The 20,314-nt window shown below is 43.6% G+C and overlaps 1 protein-coding gene across 1 annotated transcript; it reads left to right on the top strand.

Annotated features, from left to right (window-relative positions):
• The first annotated feature begins 4,434 nt into the window (after positions 1-4,434).
• On the top strand, positions 4,435-19,229 carry LOC141424890 (uncharacterized). The gene is made up of 10 exons (XM_074079616.1): positions 4,435-4,882; positions 5,843-6,130; positions 6,239-6,400; positions 10,582-10,787; positions 14,147-14,304; positions 14,719-14,958; positions 16,153-16,442; positions 16,562-16,714; positions 17,268-17,300; positions 18,427-19,229. The coding sequence occupies exons 1-10, from the start codon at positions 4,435-4,437 to the stop codon at positions 18,477-18,479; spliced, it is 2,031 nt and encodes a 676-aa protein (XP_073935717.1). The 3' UTR covers positions 18,480-19,229.
• The last annotated feature ends 1,085 nt before the right edge of the window (positions 19,230-20,314 follow it).

The following is a 20,314-nucleotide window of genomic DNA, read 5'->3' as shown; positions in this document are numbered from 1 at the left end:
TCCATCCTCCTCCTCTCACAGCCTCTCTTCTGACTGGCCAGAGAAGGAAAGAAAGTGGTAAAAGACCAGGCAGTGGCTTTAGGAAGCTCTCACAAAGCAAGCTCAGCCATACCCATTCAACCTGCCAATTGAAAGGTTTGGGGCACCAGTAAGTTTGGAGGCATGTTGATCTCCACAGGGCTCTGGCCTCTCCCATGCATCTCTTCCACAATGCTCTTTGTCTATCTGCTCCACCTCCCATCTCATCTCTCTTCTTCCTATCCATCCTTCCCTCTGAACCAGGCTAATAATGGGCTTTCAGATCCCTGCTGCCTTCCCTTGCCCGATCCTAACAAGGAGCAACCACCAGCCCCAATGCCTCACGGACCCTAAGTCAAGAGTGTTGCCCTGGGTACTGAGCAACTAGGACAGTAAGGGGGAAGATATTGGGAGGCAACAGAAAACTGTGTCCCATTACCACCCTTTGACTGGAGACAGGAGTATCCTTGGCAAAGCATTCCAGAAGCAGATACAATCAAGTCTGGTGAGAGGAGCAGGAAGAGGTAGATAATTGGTACCGAGTGGGTTCTACTCATTGAGTACCTACATGTTGCCAAGCACTGTGTTAAGGGTTTCCCATGTCTTAGGGCCAGTAGTGAAGCAGATACTCCTAGCATCCCTGTTTTTCAGTACAGGAAACTGAGGTTCAGAGTCATGTGGTGATTTCTGTGACCCCTAATTACACAGTGGGGATTACATCTCAGGTCTGACTACAGAGTTCTGTTCACACGCCATTGCTTTCAAGGGAGCTGCTGAGGGCAGGAAACCTCAGTGTCATAAAGCTGTCAAGTCTTACCAAATCTGTAATTACAGCACACTTTCAATAAAAACCCCAAAAGGTTTGTAGAACTGGATAAGCTGATTCTAATATGTGTAAGGAATGACAAAAGGTCAACAGTATTTTAAATAGCAAGACAGGAAGACACTCACCCTACCAAATACTGAGACTTACTATAAAGTGACAGTAAGATAATGTGGTACAATTACAGATAAGCAAACCAATTAAAGGAAAGAGATGGCATGGGAAGGGGCTGGCAGTGTGGTTAAAGTGGTAGAGTACCTGCCTTAGTAAGTGCAAGGCCCTGAGTTCAAACCCCAGTACTACACAAAACAACAAACCTTGAGAGTGCTATAGCAAAACATCTTTTCCTTCATTTTCAGCCTAGTTTCTATTGTAAACAAACTCAGAGACACTTAAGTTTAGAGAGTTGCTCCAATATTGAGCCTAAGTCTCTCACTGTGCTAAGAGGGACATGGAAGACAGAGTGAAGGGAGGCCATCCCAATGTCACATAAGAAGTCAGTAATAAAGCCAGGTCTCCCTACCCTTTCCAAGCATCCTGGTCAGCTCTTCTGCCATATTGTGACCCCTTAGCACAGCACTGGGAAGAAATTAGGGCATATATGGGGCAAGTGCAAGCAGGGAAAGGTATGAAGACAAGGGTCAGTGTATCTTCGGTTGTAGGTGATGGGAAGGATGAGTACATCACCTGGGCTAGGTTACCTTCAGTGTTTTGAATCAGCCCTCTGATAATTGCTAAGGATGCAATGACAGGGTATCAGGTGATGAACCTGTTTCTGCCCATTTCCCAGGGGAAAGAGAAAAGCTTCAAAGGGATCCAGCTCAATATAGCCAATTTTGGGCCTTTCTCTCAAGGGAGAGTGGCTGCTCAACCATGGAAATGAAGCTGTTTTCCTGAGGCAGTGCTGTTCAGTTAGGAAGAGGTTGGACTCTGGGGTCTGATGGATCAGGTTTCAAATTCAGCACCACCACTTCCTAGCTATGTGACCTTGGACAGATGTTGTTACCTGTTTGCTATTTGATTTCTTCATCTGATAAATGGAACTAATAGTTCTCAGATTAGTTGTGAGGATTCAGTGTGCCAATGCTTGTTCATTGGACATGGTGAGAGCTGAATGATGTCAAAATGATCCTTGACTGCTATTGTATTAAATGAAGCACATAGATTATAATTAGGGGTTATGTTGCACAAAATTTTTGTATCTTTTTCTTTTTTTTTCTCTTTTTCAATTTATATCTTTTAAATCTTCATGCAGTAAGAAACTAACATCAAACAAGGCATCAAGAAACCAAACACCAATGAGCTGGGTTGATGTAGCTTAATGGTACAGTGCTGGCCTAGCATGCACAGGGTCCTGAATACAATTCCCAGCACTGAAAAAACAAAATAAAAACATAAACACCATATGACTATTCTTTTTTCTTTTTGGTGGCACTGGGGTTTGAACTCAGGGCATCATGCTTGCAAGGCAGACACTCTTACTGCTTGAGCCTTTTTGAACTCAAGGCCTCATGCTTGCTTGCAAGGCAGGCGCTCTACCACTTGAGCCACTCCAAGAGACCTATGCCAGCCCTTTTTTTGTTTGTTTATTTATTCACTTATTCATATGTGCATACATTGTTTGTGCCATTTCTCCCCGCTGCCTCCTGCTCCCTCCCTCTCCTCCCACCCCTCTTGCTTCCAGGCAGAACCTGTTCTGTCCTCTTCTCCAATTTTGTTGAAAAGAAAACATAAGCAATAATAAGAAAGACATAGTGTTTTTGCTACTTTGAGATAAGGATAGCTATACAGAGAGATTCCTAGGATTGCTTACATGCACATGTGTATTACAACCAGAATTGATTCATCTCTACCAGACCTCTTCACTACTTCCTGGTCACCTTCCTATAGTGACCTCTGTCATTTTAAGGTTACTATACTTTCTCCTCTACAGTGCGCACATCAAACACTTTCAAGTTTTGGGTTTCCTACCTTTCCCTATTCCCCCTGTATGTGTTCTCCCCTTAGCATGTGACCCATGTCCAATAATATTACTGCATTTGTTTTAGTTCTAAAGTCTGCATATGAGAGAGAACATATGATTTTTGGCCTTCTGAGCCTGGCTAACTTCACTTAAGATGATGTTCTCCAGTTCCATCCATTTACTTGTAAATGACAAGATTTCATTTTTCTTCATGGCTGAGTAAAATTCCACTGTGTATAAATACTACATTTTCTTAATCCATTCAGCATTAGTGAGGCATCTTGGCTGACACCAGCCCTTTTTGATGGGTTTTTTCAAGATAGGGTCTTACAAACTATTTGCCTAGGGGTGGCTCTGAACCTTGATCATTCTGATCTCTGCCTCCTGATAGCTAGGATTACAGGCTTGAGCCACTGGCATCTGGCAACACTAAAGTGACATAATAGATTTCCATCTTCTGCTGACTTGACTCTCAGCCTCTAGAATAGGCACTAGATCGAATGACACAGTTGCCCATACTGGTTAAACTCTCCCTGGTATTCAGCAGTCAAAATGTATCAGCACAGAGTTAGCACATAAATGAGTGTGAGCTGGTAATAATGCACTTTCTTGCTGTTATTTTTATTGAATCTCCCAGTAAGGATACTTGGAAAGTCAAAACATCTGAGTGGTGAAAGAATGGTAGATTGGTATCTTTTTGTTTATTTTTGTAGGTACTGCTATAGTCTGGGGGGTTCCATCACAAGCACCTCCTGTGTCTAAGGGAACTATATCATGTCCCTCTACAAGTTCAGCTCTGTCCAACAATGGGAGTGATCACATCCCTGCAGCTGAATCCAATAGCTCACCAACAACCAGGAAGAATTCAATATCTGAGTCCCAGGAGCACACAATATCACTTATTCTACCAGTTACACCGCAAACCAGCAACTCAATGGGGTCCACTCAGCAGACACCCCCCATACATGGGACTTGGGAAAACAAATTAGATACACCTATCACTACAACCACTAAAGATGCACCACTGTCAAATTCCATGATGACTTCTACGTTGAAGGACCAGGGAACCAGAACCACAATCTTACCCAGCGTGGCCACTTCAGCTGAAAACCCAAAACAGAATCAGATAGCTCTAGTTACAGCTTCAGCAGCATCAAACCCCACAGCCAGAGGAATGGAATCCTCAGTGTTCCCTAACTCTGAGAACATAGCTACAATCAAAACTCCACCAGCATTAAATTCACAAGGCAATGACATTGGCCCATCCAGGTCCATGACAACCACTGTCTCTGAGAAATCAACTCTAACTACATCCTCAACAACATTGGACAAAGTCCTTCATAGCCATGAACATTTACCCATAACAACCAGGGACTCTATTCATACTGCTTCATTAATGACAGCCACCACTCTGGGGACCACTGTTCTTGGAACAACTGTGCCTGGGACTCAGGAAGGAGAAACTGTAGTTGCACCCCTAACTCCAACAACAACCTCCACAAAGAGCAATCCATCTGATACACATCACAATACAGACACGCAAACTTCTTCCCATCCAGCACAACCAACCTCTGGAGTTGGCACAACTCCAGCTACAGACCCATCAACATCAAACCCCACAGCCAGTGGGATGGAATTTTCAGTGTCCCCTGGCTCTGAGAACACAGCTGAGATCACAGTTCCACCAGCATTTAACACACCAGACAGTGACATTGACCCATTCAGGTCCACGACAACCACTGTCTCTGAAAAGTCAACTCTAACTACATCCTCAACAACATTGGACAAAGTCTTACAGAGCCATGAACATTTACCCATAACAACCAGGGACTCTCGCTACATTGATTCACTAACCACAACCACTCTGGGGACAACTGTTCTTGGAACAACTGTGCCCGGGACTCAGGAAGGAGAAACTACAGCTGCACCCCTAACTCCAACAACAACCTCCACAAAGAGCAATCCATCTGATACACATCACAATACAGACACGCAAACTTCTTCCCATCCAGCACAACCAACCTCTGGAGTTGGCACAACTCCAGCTACAGACCCATCAACATCAAACCCCACAGCCAGTGGGATGGAATTTTCAGTGTCCCCTGGCTCTGAGAACACAGCTGAGATCACAGTTCCACCAGCATTTAACACACCAGGCAGTGACATTGACCCATTCAGGTCCATGACAACCACTGTCTCTGAAAAGTCAACTCTAACTACATCCTCAACAACATTGGACAAAGTCTTACAGAGCCATGAACATTTACCCATAACAACCAGGGACTCTCGCTACATTGATTCACTAACCACAACCACTCTGGGGACAACTGTTCTTGGAACAACTGTGCCCGGGACTCAGGAAGGGGAAACTACAGCTGCACCCCTAACTCCAACAACAACCTCCATAAAGAGCAATCCATCTGATACACATCGCAACACAGACATGCAGACTCCTTCCCATCCAGCACAATCAACTTCTGGAGTTGGCACAACTCCAGCTACAGACCCGTCAACATCAAACCCCACAGCCAGTGGGATGGAATTTTCAGTGTCCCCTGGCTCTGAGAACACAGCTGAGATCACAGTTCCACCAGCATTTAACACACCAGGCAGTGACATTGACCCATTCAGGTCCATGACAACCACTGTCTCTGAAAAGTCAACTCTAACTACATCCTCAACAACATTGGACAAAGTCTTACAGAACCATGAACATTTACCCATAACAACCAGGGACTCTCACTACATTGATTCACTAACCACAACCACTCTGGGGACAACTGTTCTTGGAACAACTGTGCCCGGGACTCAGGAAGGGGAAACTACAGCTGCACCCCTAACTCCAACAACAACCTCCATAAAGAGCAATCCATCTGATACACATCACAACACAGACATGCAGACTCCTTCCCATCCAGCACAATCAACCTCTGGAGTTGGCACAAATCCACCTACAGCTCCACAAGCATCAAACTCCATAGCTGGTGGAATGGAATCCTCTGTGACCCCTGGCTCTGAGATTGCGGCCACAATCCTAGCTCCACTAGTATTAAAGACACCAGGCAAGGACATTGGCTCGTCCATGTACATGACAACCACTGTCTCTGAGAAGTCAACTCTAACTACATCCTCAACAACATTGGACAAAGTCCTTCATAGTCATGAACATTTACCCACAACAACCATAACAACTAGTGACTCTAGCCACATTGCTTCACTAACCACAACCACTCTGGGGACAACTGTTCTTGAAAAAACTGTGCCTGAGACTCAGGAAGACAAAACTATAACTGTACTCACAACCCCCACAAAGAGCAATCCATCTGGTACAAATCACAACACAGTCACACAGACTCCTTCCCATCTGGTGCAATCAGCCTCTGATGTTGGCGCTGATATAGCCCAGTCACCTGAGACAACTGTCTATTCCACAGCACTTGTCCTCAGCAACTCAGGGACAACCAAATCCTCTGCTATGACTTGGGCCCGCAAATATAGCCAGAATAGTAGTCCTGGAGCCAAAACCTGTGCTTTGGATGAGTATCCAGTCAGCATAGGAGTTTGTAAGTGCAATGACAGCTACTATGCTCACTCTGGTAAGTCTAAGGAACTCATGTAAGTAAATCAAAGAAGAGGTGGGGGCTACATAACTCTAAGAAGGCCCAAATAACACTGTCCAGATGATTTGGTGGGCTGGTAAAGGTTGGTAAGACATGGACTTGAATAAGTCCATCTGGTTATAGGCGATTTCTGGTGGGAGAATAGATGGCTGGGCAGATGAGATAGAAGGGACAATCCCCAGCCCCCAGGATTCCAGCTAGTGGCAAGACATTAAACCTTCCTGGGCAAAATAGCTCAAGTGGCAGAGAGCCTGTCTAGTTCAACCCCCAGTACCTTCAAAAATGAAAAAACAAAACAAAAACAAAAACCAGCTTCCTGGGGGAAGGAGATGATGTTGATGATCTCTTAAAAACTAGGGCTGGGCTGGAGACTTTGAGCAAGCAGTAGATTACCTGTTTAGCAAGCACAAGGCCCTGAATTCAAACTCCATTGCCAACCCCTCCTAAAAAAAAAAAAAGTATATACAAAGACCAGGGCTGGACTCCTAGTGGAGGCCTGGAGGGCTAGGTGGGGAAACTGAGGGAAAAGTCTGGTTGTTGGGGCAAGTCAGCATGCTAAATATTATAGAAAGGCTGCATTCAAAAGGCCTTCACAGACAGTACAACTACCTCCCAGGCCACCACTAGCAAGGCTGAAGCTAGGTCCAGGGTATCAAAAAGATAGTAGTATTCTCCAAATATATATCCTTTGAAGTAAAAATAATTCTAACCCCTGCTGGGTGCCATTAGCCCATGCCTATAATCCTAGCTACTCAGGAGGCAGAGATCAGTAGGATCAAGGTTTAAAGCCAGCCCAGGCAAATAGTTTGCAAGATACTATCTGGAAAAAAACCTTCACAAAAGAAGGGCTGGAGGAGTGGCTCAAGGTGTAGGCTATGAATTCAAGCCTCAGTACCACAAAATAATAATAATAATAATCTCCCAAAACATTTTTTTGAGATGAAGTCTCCCTATGTTATCTAGGCTGGCTCAAGTAATTCTTCTGCCTCAGCCTCCAGAGCAGCTAGAACTACTGCATACACCACTGCACTCAAATTCTAAAACATTTTAAATTTAACAAAATTGTGATTTTTTTCCTGAAATGATTACTCAGCAGAGTAATTTTTAGATTTAAAAAAAAATTTTTTTGCACATATGAATAAAATAAAAATTAAAAAAAATTGTTTTAAAATATCAAATTCCTTCAAAAATATGTCTTTGTGCTGAGTATGGTGGTACACATCTATAATCCCAGCACTCAGGAAGCTGGGGCAGGAAGATTACAAGCTCCAGGCCAGACTACACACCCCAATGTATACACACAAAGCATTTCTGCTTTGATTTATTGGGTAATCCTGCCTTATGATGAAGCTTTTACTACATATAAAAGTAGTAGCATTTAATTTATGGTTAATATTTTCCAGAATGTATATTGTGGAACACAAATGCTACAGGATTTCAATACACACTACACAAAAAAGGTTGTAGCTGGGCATGGTGGTGCAGACCTATAATCCTAGCACTTGAGAGGCTGAGGCAAGAAGATCAGAAGTTTGAGGCCAGTCTGCGATACTTAACCAAAACCAACCAAATGATATACAACATCCTATTGTCAAGTAGTTTTGGAAACAGTGGATCAAACAAAATTGTTTCTTGAAGGATCTTTCAGAGCCTTTAATATTCCACTTGATCCAGTGCAGTAGTGTGCATCTGTAATCCCACTTACCAAGGAGGCAGGAGGATTGCTTGAGCCCAAGAGTTTGAGTCCAATCTGGCAACATCCTGAGACCACATATCAAAAACATTTTTCTCTGAGAGACTGTTGTGTTTGCTTCTTCTCCAGAGTGCAGAAAGGCTTTAACCTGCCAATTGATTTGAAATACTTCCTCCTGCACAGGGCTGTGTGTACATCCTGACAAACCGCATTATATATTATAAAATTAATAAATTAAAAAACTATTTTCTCACTTGCTAAACATTAAAGGAGGCCATTGTTTTTGACTAGGCTCCTGCATTGTACCCCAATAGACCAGACTAAAACTCAAAATTCAGTCACTTAATACTAAAGTTCTGACCTTCTTAGAAACCAGGAGAAATGAGAGATAACAGCCACTTTTCCCAAACAGGCCAGGTTGAATGGACATGCTAATGAAATTCCCTCTGCCTTAATCTTTACACAAAAAAGGTAACTTGAAGTAAGCTAATGTTAACCAATTCATTTTTCCATTAATCTGTCTCCCTGTCCCCTTCTTACAAGAAAAAAAAAAAACAAAACTTTTTTCTATGTAACACAGGCTGACCTCAAACTTTTTTTTTTGGCTGGGGGGCGTATTTTGGAGATAGGGTCTCATGATCTGTTTACTAGGGCTGGCTTCAAACCATGCTCCTCCTGATCTTTGCCTCCTGAGAAACTAGGATTACGGGTGTGAGCCACTGACACCCGGCTCTGGGCTTCAAAATCTTGATCCTTCTACCTCAGTCTCTAAAGTGTTGGGATTACAGGTATGAACCACCACTCCTGGCTAGGAAAATATCTTTGAATTGACAAATCTGCTTTTTTCTTTGTTCTGCTTTCTTTAAACCCTTCTCTGTCTACATAACCAATCTCTTGTATTTGCATAATTTGAAACACTTATAAAATTTTTTTCTAGGGTATTTTCTCTTTTTTTATCTTTTATTAATTTTATCATTTTTTGTATTTACTTACATGTGTGTACATTATTTGGGCCACCTCTACCCTCTCCCCTCCCCACCTCAATCTTTTTTTTAATAGTGCTGGGGAATAAAACCAGGGCCTCCCATATGCTAGGCAAGCACTCTATCACAGAGACACATCTCCAGCCCCACTTAATTGTATTTTACAGGGCAAAATGTTGTCTGATTCTAGAATTGAAAATAAAGCAAATTTAATACTATACTTGGCAAAAAAAAAAAAAAAAGAAATAAAGCAAATTAAGATTGTTAAACTAGGACCGGGTGTATAGCTCAGTGGTTGAATGCTTGCCTAGCACATGTAAGGCCCTGGATTCAACACCCTCCTCAAAAAAAAAAAAAAAAAGCCTTTAAGAGAGCAGGAGGATTGCAGTTAGAAGGCAGACTGGGCAAATAGTTCTTGAGACTCTATCTCAAAAAAACCATTACAAAAAAGGGCTGGTGGAGTGGCTCAAAGTGTAGGCCCTGAATTCAAACAACAGTATTGCAAAAAAAAAAAAAAAAAAAAGTAAGCAGAAAAAAATTTGCTGGGTGCCGTGGCTAAAGCCAATAATACTAGCAACAAAGGGCTAGGGGAAAGGGCTTGGGGAATGGCTCCAGTGGTAGAGCACCTGCCTAACAAGCACAAGGCCCTAAGCTCAAATCAAACCCCAGTACCACTACCAAAAAAAGAAGTGCGGGGATGTAGTTCAGTGGTAGAACACTTGTCTAACATGCATGAGGCCCCCGTTCCATCTCCAGCACCAGACATGCAGAACAAATAAATTGAAATTATGGCTCCTATTTTTCAGAAGCCCTCCATTCCTCCCTTAGGGGGATCTCTTCAATAAGTTTAGGCTTTTATGGATTAAAAGAGCCACTGAGGTCCAGCAGTCTAGGCCTCTCACAAATCCCAGGGCCTGGCTTCCAGCTTAGAATGGGAGAGAAGTCAGAGAACAAAACAAATTAACCTCTCAAAAAATAATCTTTCCAGACAACTAACAAAAACCAACTGCCTTAGCTAAAGGAAAACTATCTCAGTGAGGCCAACAGCAGGCTCAAGCCAGGTTCTCCAAGAACTGGCACCTGAAACGAACTAGAGCAGGAACCAGCAAGTTGCCTCCTTCACCTGTCTTCGGTGCTGCATCTGCCCTGTTCCTCTCTCTATACACTGGCCTTTTCTGCCCTTCAGACTACCTGGTGTGAAAGCTACCTCACCTCTCAAGCTTCTTACTGGCTCCATTGAGGCCCAGTTACTAATTGCTGGGAAAGAAATTCTGAATGGACCAGTGAAGGCCAGGGATCAGAGTCTTCCAATACTAGTATGGCTGTGGGGAATCACCTGTGAAGGAGAGTCAGCATTTAAGGGAGTCTCTGTGGGTTGGGCTAATATCCATGTCTCCTCCACCCACATTAGAACTAGTACATCTTCTCATGGCATCATCTCAGGAGCTGAGTCCCCTGCCCTGGCTGTTGTCTCCTTACAGAGCTATCCAGGGAACTGGTAACCCTGCACTGCTGGCAGCAGAACATTGAGGTGGCCCTGAGCCTCTGTTTCCTGGAGACTCACCACTGGATCCTGAGGGAAGGTGCTTTCTCAGGATGCTCCAGCATCAGCAAAGTGGAACAGGGTCGCAGGGTCCAGGCCTTCATGTTGAAGAAGAAGGAGGGTACCTGTGGACTTCGCCTCTCTGTAAGTAACCTGGAGGGGCCACTTGATAGGGAGGGGGAAGCTGAGGGGTGGAGCTGGGAAAGGGGAGATTTTTGAGGATTTGTCTAAAAAATCCAAGGGCTAGGAGGGTAGATCAGTGGTAGAGTGCTTTCCTAGCATGCATGAGGCTCCATATGACTGGGAGATTCTCTGGGGTGGAGGCAAATCAGTCCAATCTTTTTGAGGGAAAAGAAACATGTTGTCCCTCTTCAGAGTGGGAACACCCTATGGGTGGTGCCATGTTTGACAGATTGGGCTATTGATTTCCAAACTGTCAGCCACAGAACACTTTAAATTAAAAAACACATGAAAAAATGCTCACCATCTCTAGCAATAAAGGAAATGTGAATTAAAACCACGCTAAGATTCCACCTCACCCCTGTTAGAATAGCCATCATCAGCAACACCACCAACAACAGGTGTTGGCGAGGATGCGGGGAAAAAGGAACCCTCTTACACTGTTGGTGGGAATGTAGACTAGTACAACCACTCTGGAAAAAAATTTGGAGGCTACTTAAAAAGATGGACATCGATCTACCATTTGATCCAGCAATACCACTCTTGGGGATATACCCAAAAGACTGTTACTCCAGAGGCACCTGCACATCCATGTTTATTGCGGCACTATTCACAATAGCCAAGTTATGGAAACAGCCAAGATGCCCCAGCACTGACGAATGGATTAAGAAAATGTGGTATCTATACACAATGGAATTTTATGCAGCCATGAAGAAGAACGAAATGTTATCATTCGCTGGTAAATGGATGGAATTGGAGAACATAATTCTGAGTGAGGTTAGCCTGGCTCAAAAGACCAAAAATCGTATGTTCTCCCTCATATGTGGACATTAGATCAAGGGCAAACACAACAAGGGGATTGGACTATGAGCACATGATAAAAGCGAGAGCACACAAGGGAGGGGTGAGGATAGGTAAGACACCTAAAAAACTAGCTAGCATTTGTTGCCCTTAATGCAGAGAAACTAAAGCAGATACCTTAAAAGCAACTGAGGTCAATAGGAGAAGGGGACCAGGAACTAGAGAAAAGGTTAGATTAAAAAGAATTAACCTAGAAGGTAACACCCACGCACAGGAAATCAATGTGAGTCAATGCCCTGTATAGCTATCCTTATCTCAACCAGCAAAACCCCTTGTTCCTTCCTATTATTGCTTATACTCTTTCTACAACAAAATTAGAGATAAGGGCAAAATAGTTTCTGCTGGGTATTGAGGGGGGGAGCGGGAGGGGGTGGAGTGGGTGGTAAGGGAGGGGGTGGGGGCAGGGGGGAGAAATAAACCAAGCCTTGTATGCACATATGAATAATAAAAGAAAAATGAAAAAAAAAATAAAAAAAAAAAAAGAAGAGATGAGCAATAAAAAAAAAAAAAAATTTTCAAAAAAAAAAAAAAAAAAAAAAAAAAAGAACACTTTAAATTATTATAACCACAAGCGGTATGTATTAGTTTCCAACCATGTGCTATGTGCTGCAGATCAAATCCGTTTTTACACAGAGCCTCATTACACTGTCAAAATCTTGTGAGGTTCTCATTTTACAGATGAGTAATCTACATCTTAGAAAATTTAAGGGATTTTCCCAAACTGCACAGCTGGTTATTGACAGAGATGGCTTGTGCTCCCAAGTGCTCATCAATGATGTCACTTCTTTTCTGTGGAAGAGATCTTACATAAAAGTCAAATTTTAAAAAGTATAGCTAGGTATCATGGTGCACACCTGTAATCCCAGCACTCAGAAAACTGAGGCAGTAGAATCACCAGTTTGAGCCTAGCCTGGATTACATTAGGGAGAATTTGTCTCAAAAATCCAAGGGCTAGGAGGGTAGATCAGTGGTAGAGTGCTTTCCTAGCATGCATGAGGCTCCGAATTTGATCCTCAGCACTGCAAAAACATACATACATACATACAAATACAGACATACATACATACATAATTTTTGTTTTTTTGGCAGTACTGGAGTTTGAACTCAGGGCCTCATGCTTGCTAGGCAGGCACTCTACCACTTGAGCCCTCTGCCAACCCATAAATAAATATTTAAAAACAGAGCAGCTCTGACTACCTTTGTTGGTCAGCTTCCTCCCAACACATACAGGTTTTCACACCCCTTGAAGGAAGCCCAGGGGCTTCCTGGGCTCAGTTGGAAAAGCAGAGTTGGTCAAAAAAAGATGCCTTTGCTTTTTTACTTGTCTGTCATTCTAGTTTTGACATTCAGGGATTCCTGGAGTGTCTTGCTTAAGTTATAAAATAGAGTTGGTGGGCTGGCCAGAGTGACTCAAGCGCTAAGAGCATCTGCCTCGAAAGTGTGAGGCCCTGAGTTCAAACCCTGGTACTGCCAAAAGAGAAAAAAAAAGAGAGAGTGAGAGAAAATAAAATAGAGCTGGCAATTTCAACACAGAATTTCAAAGTCCATAGTATTTTGTTGTTGTTTTGGTTTGGTTTTTTTTGCAGTGTTGAGGATTGAACCCAGAGTCTTGCATATGCTAGGCAAGCACTCTACCACTGAGCTATACCCCTAACCCTTCACTTTTTTGAGACCAAGTTCTCACTATATAGCATAGGCTGGCTTCAAACTTGAAATCCTCCTGCCTCTGCCTCCAAAGTGAAACACTGAGTGTTTTACTCAGTGTCCTTTATAAGAAACTGCATTATTTATAGAAGAAAAAATTGGTTCGATTCTCAAAAAAATAACCCATGTGAACAATAAAACACCAACCAATGAACCAACTAACCAACCAACCAACCAACAAACAAAAATACCCTAACTCTTAGAGTAAGGACCAGAACTTGGCATTTTCTTTTCTTTATTCTTTGTTTTTCTCTTCACCTGCACCCCAGTCGTTTTCCTTTTAACTTTTCAGATAGGGTCTCAGGTTTCCCCTGGCCAGCCTCAGACCTTAATCCGCATTCCTGCACCTTCAGAAGCTAAGATTATAGGCATTTGTCACCATGCCTGACCCTAGAACTTGGCATTTTTAACAAACATTCCAGTGAAACTTTTATTTTTTTTCAAGAGATTCTAATTCTAAAATGCACACTGAAATTTAAGAACTTGGGACAGAAGTTAAGACCATGGTACTTGGAGTCAGAGAGATGTTGGCTCTCTTATTTGTCTTTCTATGCCTTAGTTTGCTCTTCTGTAAAATGGAACTAATAATAGAAATATTTCCAGAGGCCTATGATCAAACCAAGGTACCTGGCACCCGGTCCAGACTCAATGAACTTCAGTTACTTTTCTTTAAATAACCACCTTGTAGCCAATGAGGATGGAAGAAAGTGTCTCCCCTGGAGATTTGAGGGTAATCAGTGCCTCCCTGTCTTTTCTAGACCAACATCAGCCATGCCCTGTATTCTTTGGAGGTGGGGCTTGTGCAGGTTCTCCCTGGCATCAACAATACTGTCTCCACCAAGTTTGGCTTCAGCTGTGCATACCCCCTGGTGGTGAATGTCAGCCAGATGCTCCCCAACCTAGTGGACCCCTTACCGTGAGTTATGTCTTGTCAGCTGCCTTTCAGGCTGAGCCCTGGGAGGTTCCTGAGTTCTCACTGCTACCTCTAATCCAGGCAAGAGTCAACACTCTCAGGATGCTGGTCTCCTATGACCACACATCAGACATGGTACCTCTTAGATAGAGGGAAAAAAAAAAGATGCTTCTGTGCAGGAATGCATTATAAATTGTTATACAAATTACTGTGGTACAGGATGGCTTCAGGGTCCTATCTCTGGGGATTTATGAGGTAGCACCTCATTTTTTAGAAGAAAGGTTAGCAGGTTTTCTCCTCCCCTCACTCTACTTTCTTTGACCACTAGTGCTCAGTGACTTAGGTATGAGGCAGAAAATGTCCTTCCCTCTGAGGGTTCATGGTGAGTGTCTCACTCTTGTCCCTCTTTGGCTATAGCACCATCCATATTCCAAGTACTGGGGACACCATCGTCATCATGAGCATCTTCACAGACTCTCAGCTCTCAACTCCACTCAAGAACAGAACAGTTCCCCTTGGCATGACCCTGTATGTGGTCCTCAAGGCCACAAACAGTGATCCTGACCGATTTGCCCTGGTGGTCAATGAGGTCTTTGCCAGCACCAACATCTCCAAGACAGGGGCTGTTAAGGCCACTCACCATTTTGTGAACAAGAGGTAAGGGTCTATCAGTCCCCAACAACTTCCTGCTAGTGTCAGACTATCTCTTGGACTGTGGCTCATGTAGTACTTTTGTACCCAAGAGCATAGATCCTGTCACTTTTCTTTGTATCCCTGGCAAACAAATATGGGGAGAAAGTAAGTGCGGGGTGAATTTTTGTTTAGTGAATGCATTATTCCTCTCATTTTTCAAATAAGTAAATTAAGGCTCAGAGAGATTAAAACCTGCTGAAGAGCTCACAGCCAGTAAATGACATTCATTTCCTTTATTCTTTTCTCAATTATTGAGGGCCTACAATAAGATGAAAAAACAAAAATAACACTAACATTTCAAAGTGCTATCTATCATGTTATATATTGGACATGCATTACATGTAATAGCTAATGACAGCTAAACCTGACATAGTATTTATCCCATTCCAGGCATGATTTGAATCACTTCACATATATCAACTCATTTAAACCTCACAACACACTTTATTACATAGTTATATTTTCATTCCCATTTTATAGATGGAGAAACTAAGGTTGGGTTCATATGGTTGCTAAGTGTTGGAGGCACAGAGATAAAAGGCCAAGTCCTTTACTCTCAATAGTTTAGGAAAAGAGATGGTCTTTTGGTCACATATTGCTAATATTAACAAGTCTTCATAGAGTACAGTAAATCACTGGCTACCTCATTTATTCCTCAAAACAACCCTATGAAGTATTATCTGCCCCACTTTACAAATGAGAACTAGACAGGGCTCAGAGTTAAGGATTGCTTCCGCTCGAATACACACCAAACATACCACTGCTGGATTTGTTCTAGCTTGGAATTTCTCCACTCCACCCCACCCCGTGCCGAAGTTCAAACACAGGGCCTCCCGCATGCTAGGAAATGCTAGGAAAGCACTCCACCACTGAGCCACATCCTACTAATTAAGGGTATGGGCCGGCTCTGGAGCCAAGTTGCTACCGCAAAACTTGGGTAACCTACTTGACCTCTCTGAGCCAGTTTCCTCCTTGTTAAAAAAGAGGCAGAAGTATTGTCTTTCTCAGAGGTTTGATGTGAGAATGTAAAGATCTCAGCAGGAGGCACAGCACTGCACTGACATGGGACAAGTAAACTGGCAGAAATCAATGTGCATCCGCGCCGCCAGCCCCAAGCTGCAGGTCCTAACCAGCCTGTGCCACTGCCTCTCTCCACAGCTGCCCGGTCGGCAGCCAGCTGCTCGACGGCCTGCCGGACAATGGAGCCTCTCTACAGGTGACACTAGTTTTCAAACTGTTCCGCTTCCTGAAGAGCGATACGCTCTACCTGCACGCCCGAGTGACCCTGTGTGACAAGCAGGCGGGACGCTCGTGTCAACCGGTGAGCCGGGGCTCCGGAACTACAGAGGCAGCCCTGCTAGCCAGTTCCTTTGTAGGTGGCGCGCTGCCAATCCTGACGCCTAGTGATGCCGTCATCGTAGGGGCGGGACTAAGGCGGGGTCTGGAAGGTTGTGGAGCTTGGGATTGGTCTATCCTTCCAGGGGTTTGTGGCGGGGTTTGTGGGAAGATTTACAGGGCGGGAGTTTGAAGCACTAGACCTTGTGGGTTGGTGAACTAACTTGGGGATAAGGGTTGGTTTTGCTGCATTTAGGCTTGTGTCACCTACAGCCCTGTAGTCTGAAGAACTCGCTTAGGAGGAGTTCTCCCTGGAAGACACGGTCGCGGGAGGGTCTGGAGCGCGGCGGCAGGTGGATAGTGTTCGGGCCTCTCCGAATAAGCGGTAACTGGATCTATCGTTTGTAGGGCCTCCCTAGCTCCTCTTCCAGAGCCTACCACTCTTCTTCTCTAACATTCTGACTTTTCACTGAGTTCCTTTCATGCCCTCACACTCTTCCCCTAAACCAAGTCTCGGATCAGAGCCCACAGCCTCCTCTGCCCTCCCTCTGCTTCGGGGAGTTTCCCTGTCTGAACAGATCCTGTTCTCATTGAACTTCAAGTTTGAGCCATTTCTGGGTCTCTCCTTCCATTGTCTCCTTTCCTGTCACAGTCTTCTCCCAGCCAGACTTTTTTTTTTGGCGGCGGTGGAGTGGAGGGCAGTCAATCTTCCTTGGCTGAAACGTTCTTTATTCCATAAAAGTCCCCCAAAGCTCCAAACCTCCTGGGAAAGATCATCTTAGTAAATCCGTTTTTATTAGAAGTATCCTCATGCCCTTCTAAGTCCCAGCTTCAAGAAAGAGCCAACCTCCTTGCCCAAACCCGATGAAATGATGCTGGCCTTGTCCTGTGAGAATGATACCCTAAACTCGATCTCTGTTTTTTCTATGTGGTTTCAGAGTTCAAAGCCTCCAGCAGCAGGAGCTCGGCAGGTTGGTACAAAGGGATTATTGTGATGAAGTACTGATGATTGCACACAGATCTGGCGGCTCTCACTGGGTCTTGGCAGGTGTTGATTTTGGATACTGTTTCTTCTCAACTCTGTATGATCCAGAAGTCAGCTAACCTCTCTGGAGTCTCAGCTTCAGCAGTACACAGTAGAGTTGTCATTGTGGGGTTAATGGTTTGTCCCTCATCAGATTCTGAAACTATCCAGAAGTGATTTAGAGTAAGGGTTAAATATTTAAGACCACACAATGTCATGTGCCTGTAGTCCTCATTTTTCAGGAGGCTAAGGCAGAAGGTTGTCTGAATCCAGAATTTAGGGGCCAGCCTGAACAAGATTGTGAGACCCCATCTCTTTCTCTTCTTCCTTTTAAAAATTTGTCTATAATAGTACATTGCGATTTTTACATATGTGCTTACAATTCTCTTAATTAGATTCACCCCCTTCATCTTTTTTTTTTTGCAGTGCTGGGGCTTGAACTTAGGGTCTACACCTTGATAGGGTCTCTTGAACTACCTGCCCAGGCTGGCTTCGAATCATGATCCTCCTGATCTCTGCCTCCTGAGTAGTTAGGATTGCAGGCATGAGCCACCAGTGCCTGGCCCCCCCAATTTTTTTTTAAAGGTCCAATCTTTCCAGGTGCCGGTGGCTTATGCCAGGGCTGGTGGAGTAGTTCAAGGTGTAGACTCTGAGTTCAAGCCCCAGCACTGCAAAAAAATAAAGGTCCAATCTCAAAAAGGAGGAAAAAAAAAAAAAGGAAAAAGAACGAATTATTAAATAATCTACCAAAGTGAAGTGTCTAAGTCTAGAACGTTTTCAAAGCCCCCCCATCTTATTTTATAACTTTCTTTCCTTTCTCTCTCTCTCTCTCTCTCTCTCTCTCTCCTTCCTTCCTTCCTTCCTTCCTTCCTTCCTTCCTCCCTCCCTCCCTTCCTTTCTTTCTTTCCCTTCTCCTCCTTTCTTTGGATTTTTTTTGAGACAGGTTCTCACTATGTAACTATGTAGCTCAGGATGGTTTTACACTAGAAATCCTCTTGCCTCAGCTTCCCAGGTGCGGAGGATTACAGATGTGCACGACCACACCTGGATAATCATTTCTTTCTTTTCTGCAGGACCCTGGAAGGTCATCTTTCTTCTGTTGGTGATAGACTGGATGCTGGGATAAAATCCTGCCTAGATACCTCCCCCAGCCCCAGTGCTTGGCTTCTATTTAACTTACCTAAGGCAAGAGAGCAATGGAGGAATATTTAAGGGGAGGCAAAGAGACTGTCCTCTTGTTAGGTTTCAGAGATGTTGGTGATGGGACCAGTGTGTTGTGAGGAACGTGGCTGCTGAGCATTGGGTTGTGCCCCCTCACACTTCCTTCTGTTCTCATCTCTGAAACTCTTGCATGTAGGGATAGGGATTAGATTGCTTAATATGGTAGGGGGAGGTGTAGACTGTATGGCCAATAAACAGCAAGGAATTCTATTTTGTCTGACTGCTTTCTGTATAATATGACCATAAAACGTCAGTGGTCCAGATTAATAGGGCTGAAGGATTGGAGGTGGAGGGTGGTGTAAGTCACTGTTTTCTATAGATTTTAGTTTCCCTATAAGTAAAATGAAAGTGTTTGACCAGATGATCTGGCCTTCAACATGGGAATCATCCTAGGGAATTTCCTGGGCCTTGGCCAGCTGGCCCTAAATCCCCTTTGTTCTGCAAAATGGGCAAGAACTATTTGTGAGAAATATGCTCACCTGTCCAAACTCAAACAATGGACTCAGAGACATGTCAAGTACAGTGAAAGGGAGACTTTAATGGTGATCTTTGCAAGATCGGTTGTCTGAGAGGGTTACAATAGCATTATATTGTATACTGCACAAGTCCCTCCTCTGGTTCCTTATTGACTGAGTACTATGGCGTATACATTTTCCCCTCCCCCATCACCTAGAGTTCCTATTGAGTTATTTAAAATATGCCTCTCTTGGGATTGGTCAAATTTTAGAAGTAGGCTGGTTCACACCTGTAATCCTAGCTACTCAGGAGGCAGAGATCCGGAGGATCATGGTTCAAAGCCAGTTCAGGCAGGTAGTTCAAGAGATCCTATCTCGAAAAAACACTTCACAAAAAAAGATTGATGGAGTGGCTCAAGGTGTAGGCCCTGAGTTCAAGCCCCCATACTGCAAAAAAAAAGTTTAGAGGCCGGCTTTAGGTGGTATCCACCTTCTTTGTGGAGGGAAGGTCTCCCTGTGATATGTGCTTTCTGGTACATACGCAGTTTTTAACCATTTCCTCATTTGATGGTGATTTACCCCTCCCAGTTTAAGTATCCTTATCAATTGGCTCTTCCCCAGCTCTGCAAACAGTGTATCACCACTTTCTTTTTTTCTTTTTTTATGATAATCACTGACTTTATTTCTAACACATCCCCTACTCTTTTTTTTTTGTTTTTACTTTTATTGGTCTTATTTCTCACTCTTGTGGTTTTTTTGTTTGTTTGTTTTTCAAATTCCTGGAGTGCGTTTGTGATGGTGGCATCAGGAGCTGTGTTGGGCTGGCGGAGTTGCTCAAATGGTAAAGCACCTGCCTAGCAAGCATGAGGCCCAGAGTTCAAACCCCAGTACCTCCAAAAAAAGGAGATGTGTTATTGGGAATAAAAGTACATTTTTCCTCCCAACATAACACAAACCACCCCACCTTTCTCTACCAGAATCATGTCCAGTGTTATCCTGTTTTCCCAAGCCATCTGGCTAGTGGCATCCAACTGACTACCTATCCCCTGAAGAGCATCTTGGATGTAAATGATAAACGTCTGCTTATTTTAATAAATGTAATTAATCCAGTCCACATTTTTATTAATAGTGGATCACCAAAAGAGTACAGACTCAAATTCAGTGGCTATCTGGTTTCAGGCCTTAAATTTATTGGGGACCCCTATTGAGTCAATATATATATTGGAGTCAAAAGACCCTATTATTGTTCTCCATGCCTGGTGATTATTTTTTTCCTGTTTGGGTA

This window comes from Castor canadensis, chromosome 7 (genome assembly GCF_047511655.1).
Source record: "Castor canadensis chromosome 7, mCasCan1.hap1v2, whole genome shotgun sequence".
Taxonomy (NCBI): Eukaryota; Metazoa; Chordata; class Mammalia; order Rodentia; family Castoridae; genus Castor; species Castor canadensis.
The sequence above is the reverse complement of the archived record's forward strand: the minus strand, read 5'-3'. Positions and strand labels throughout refer to the sequence as shown.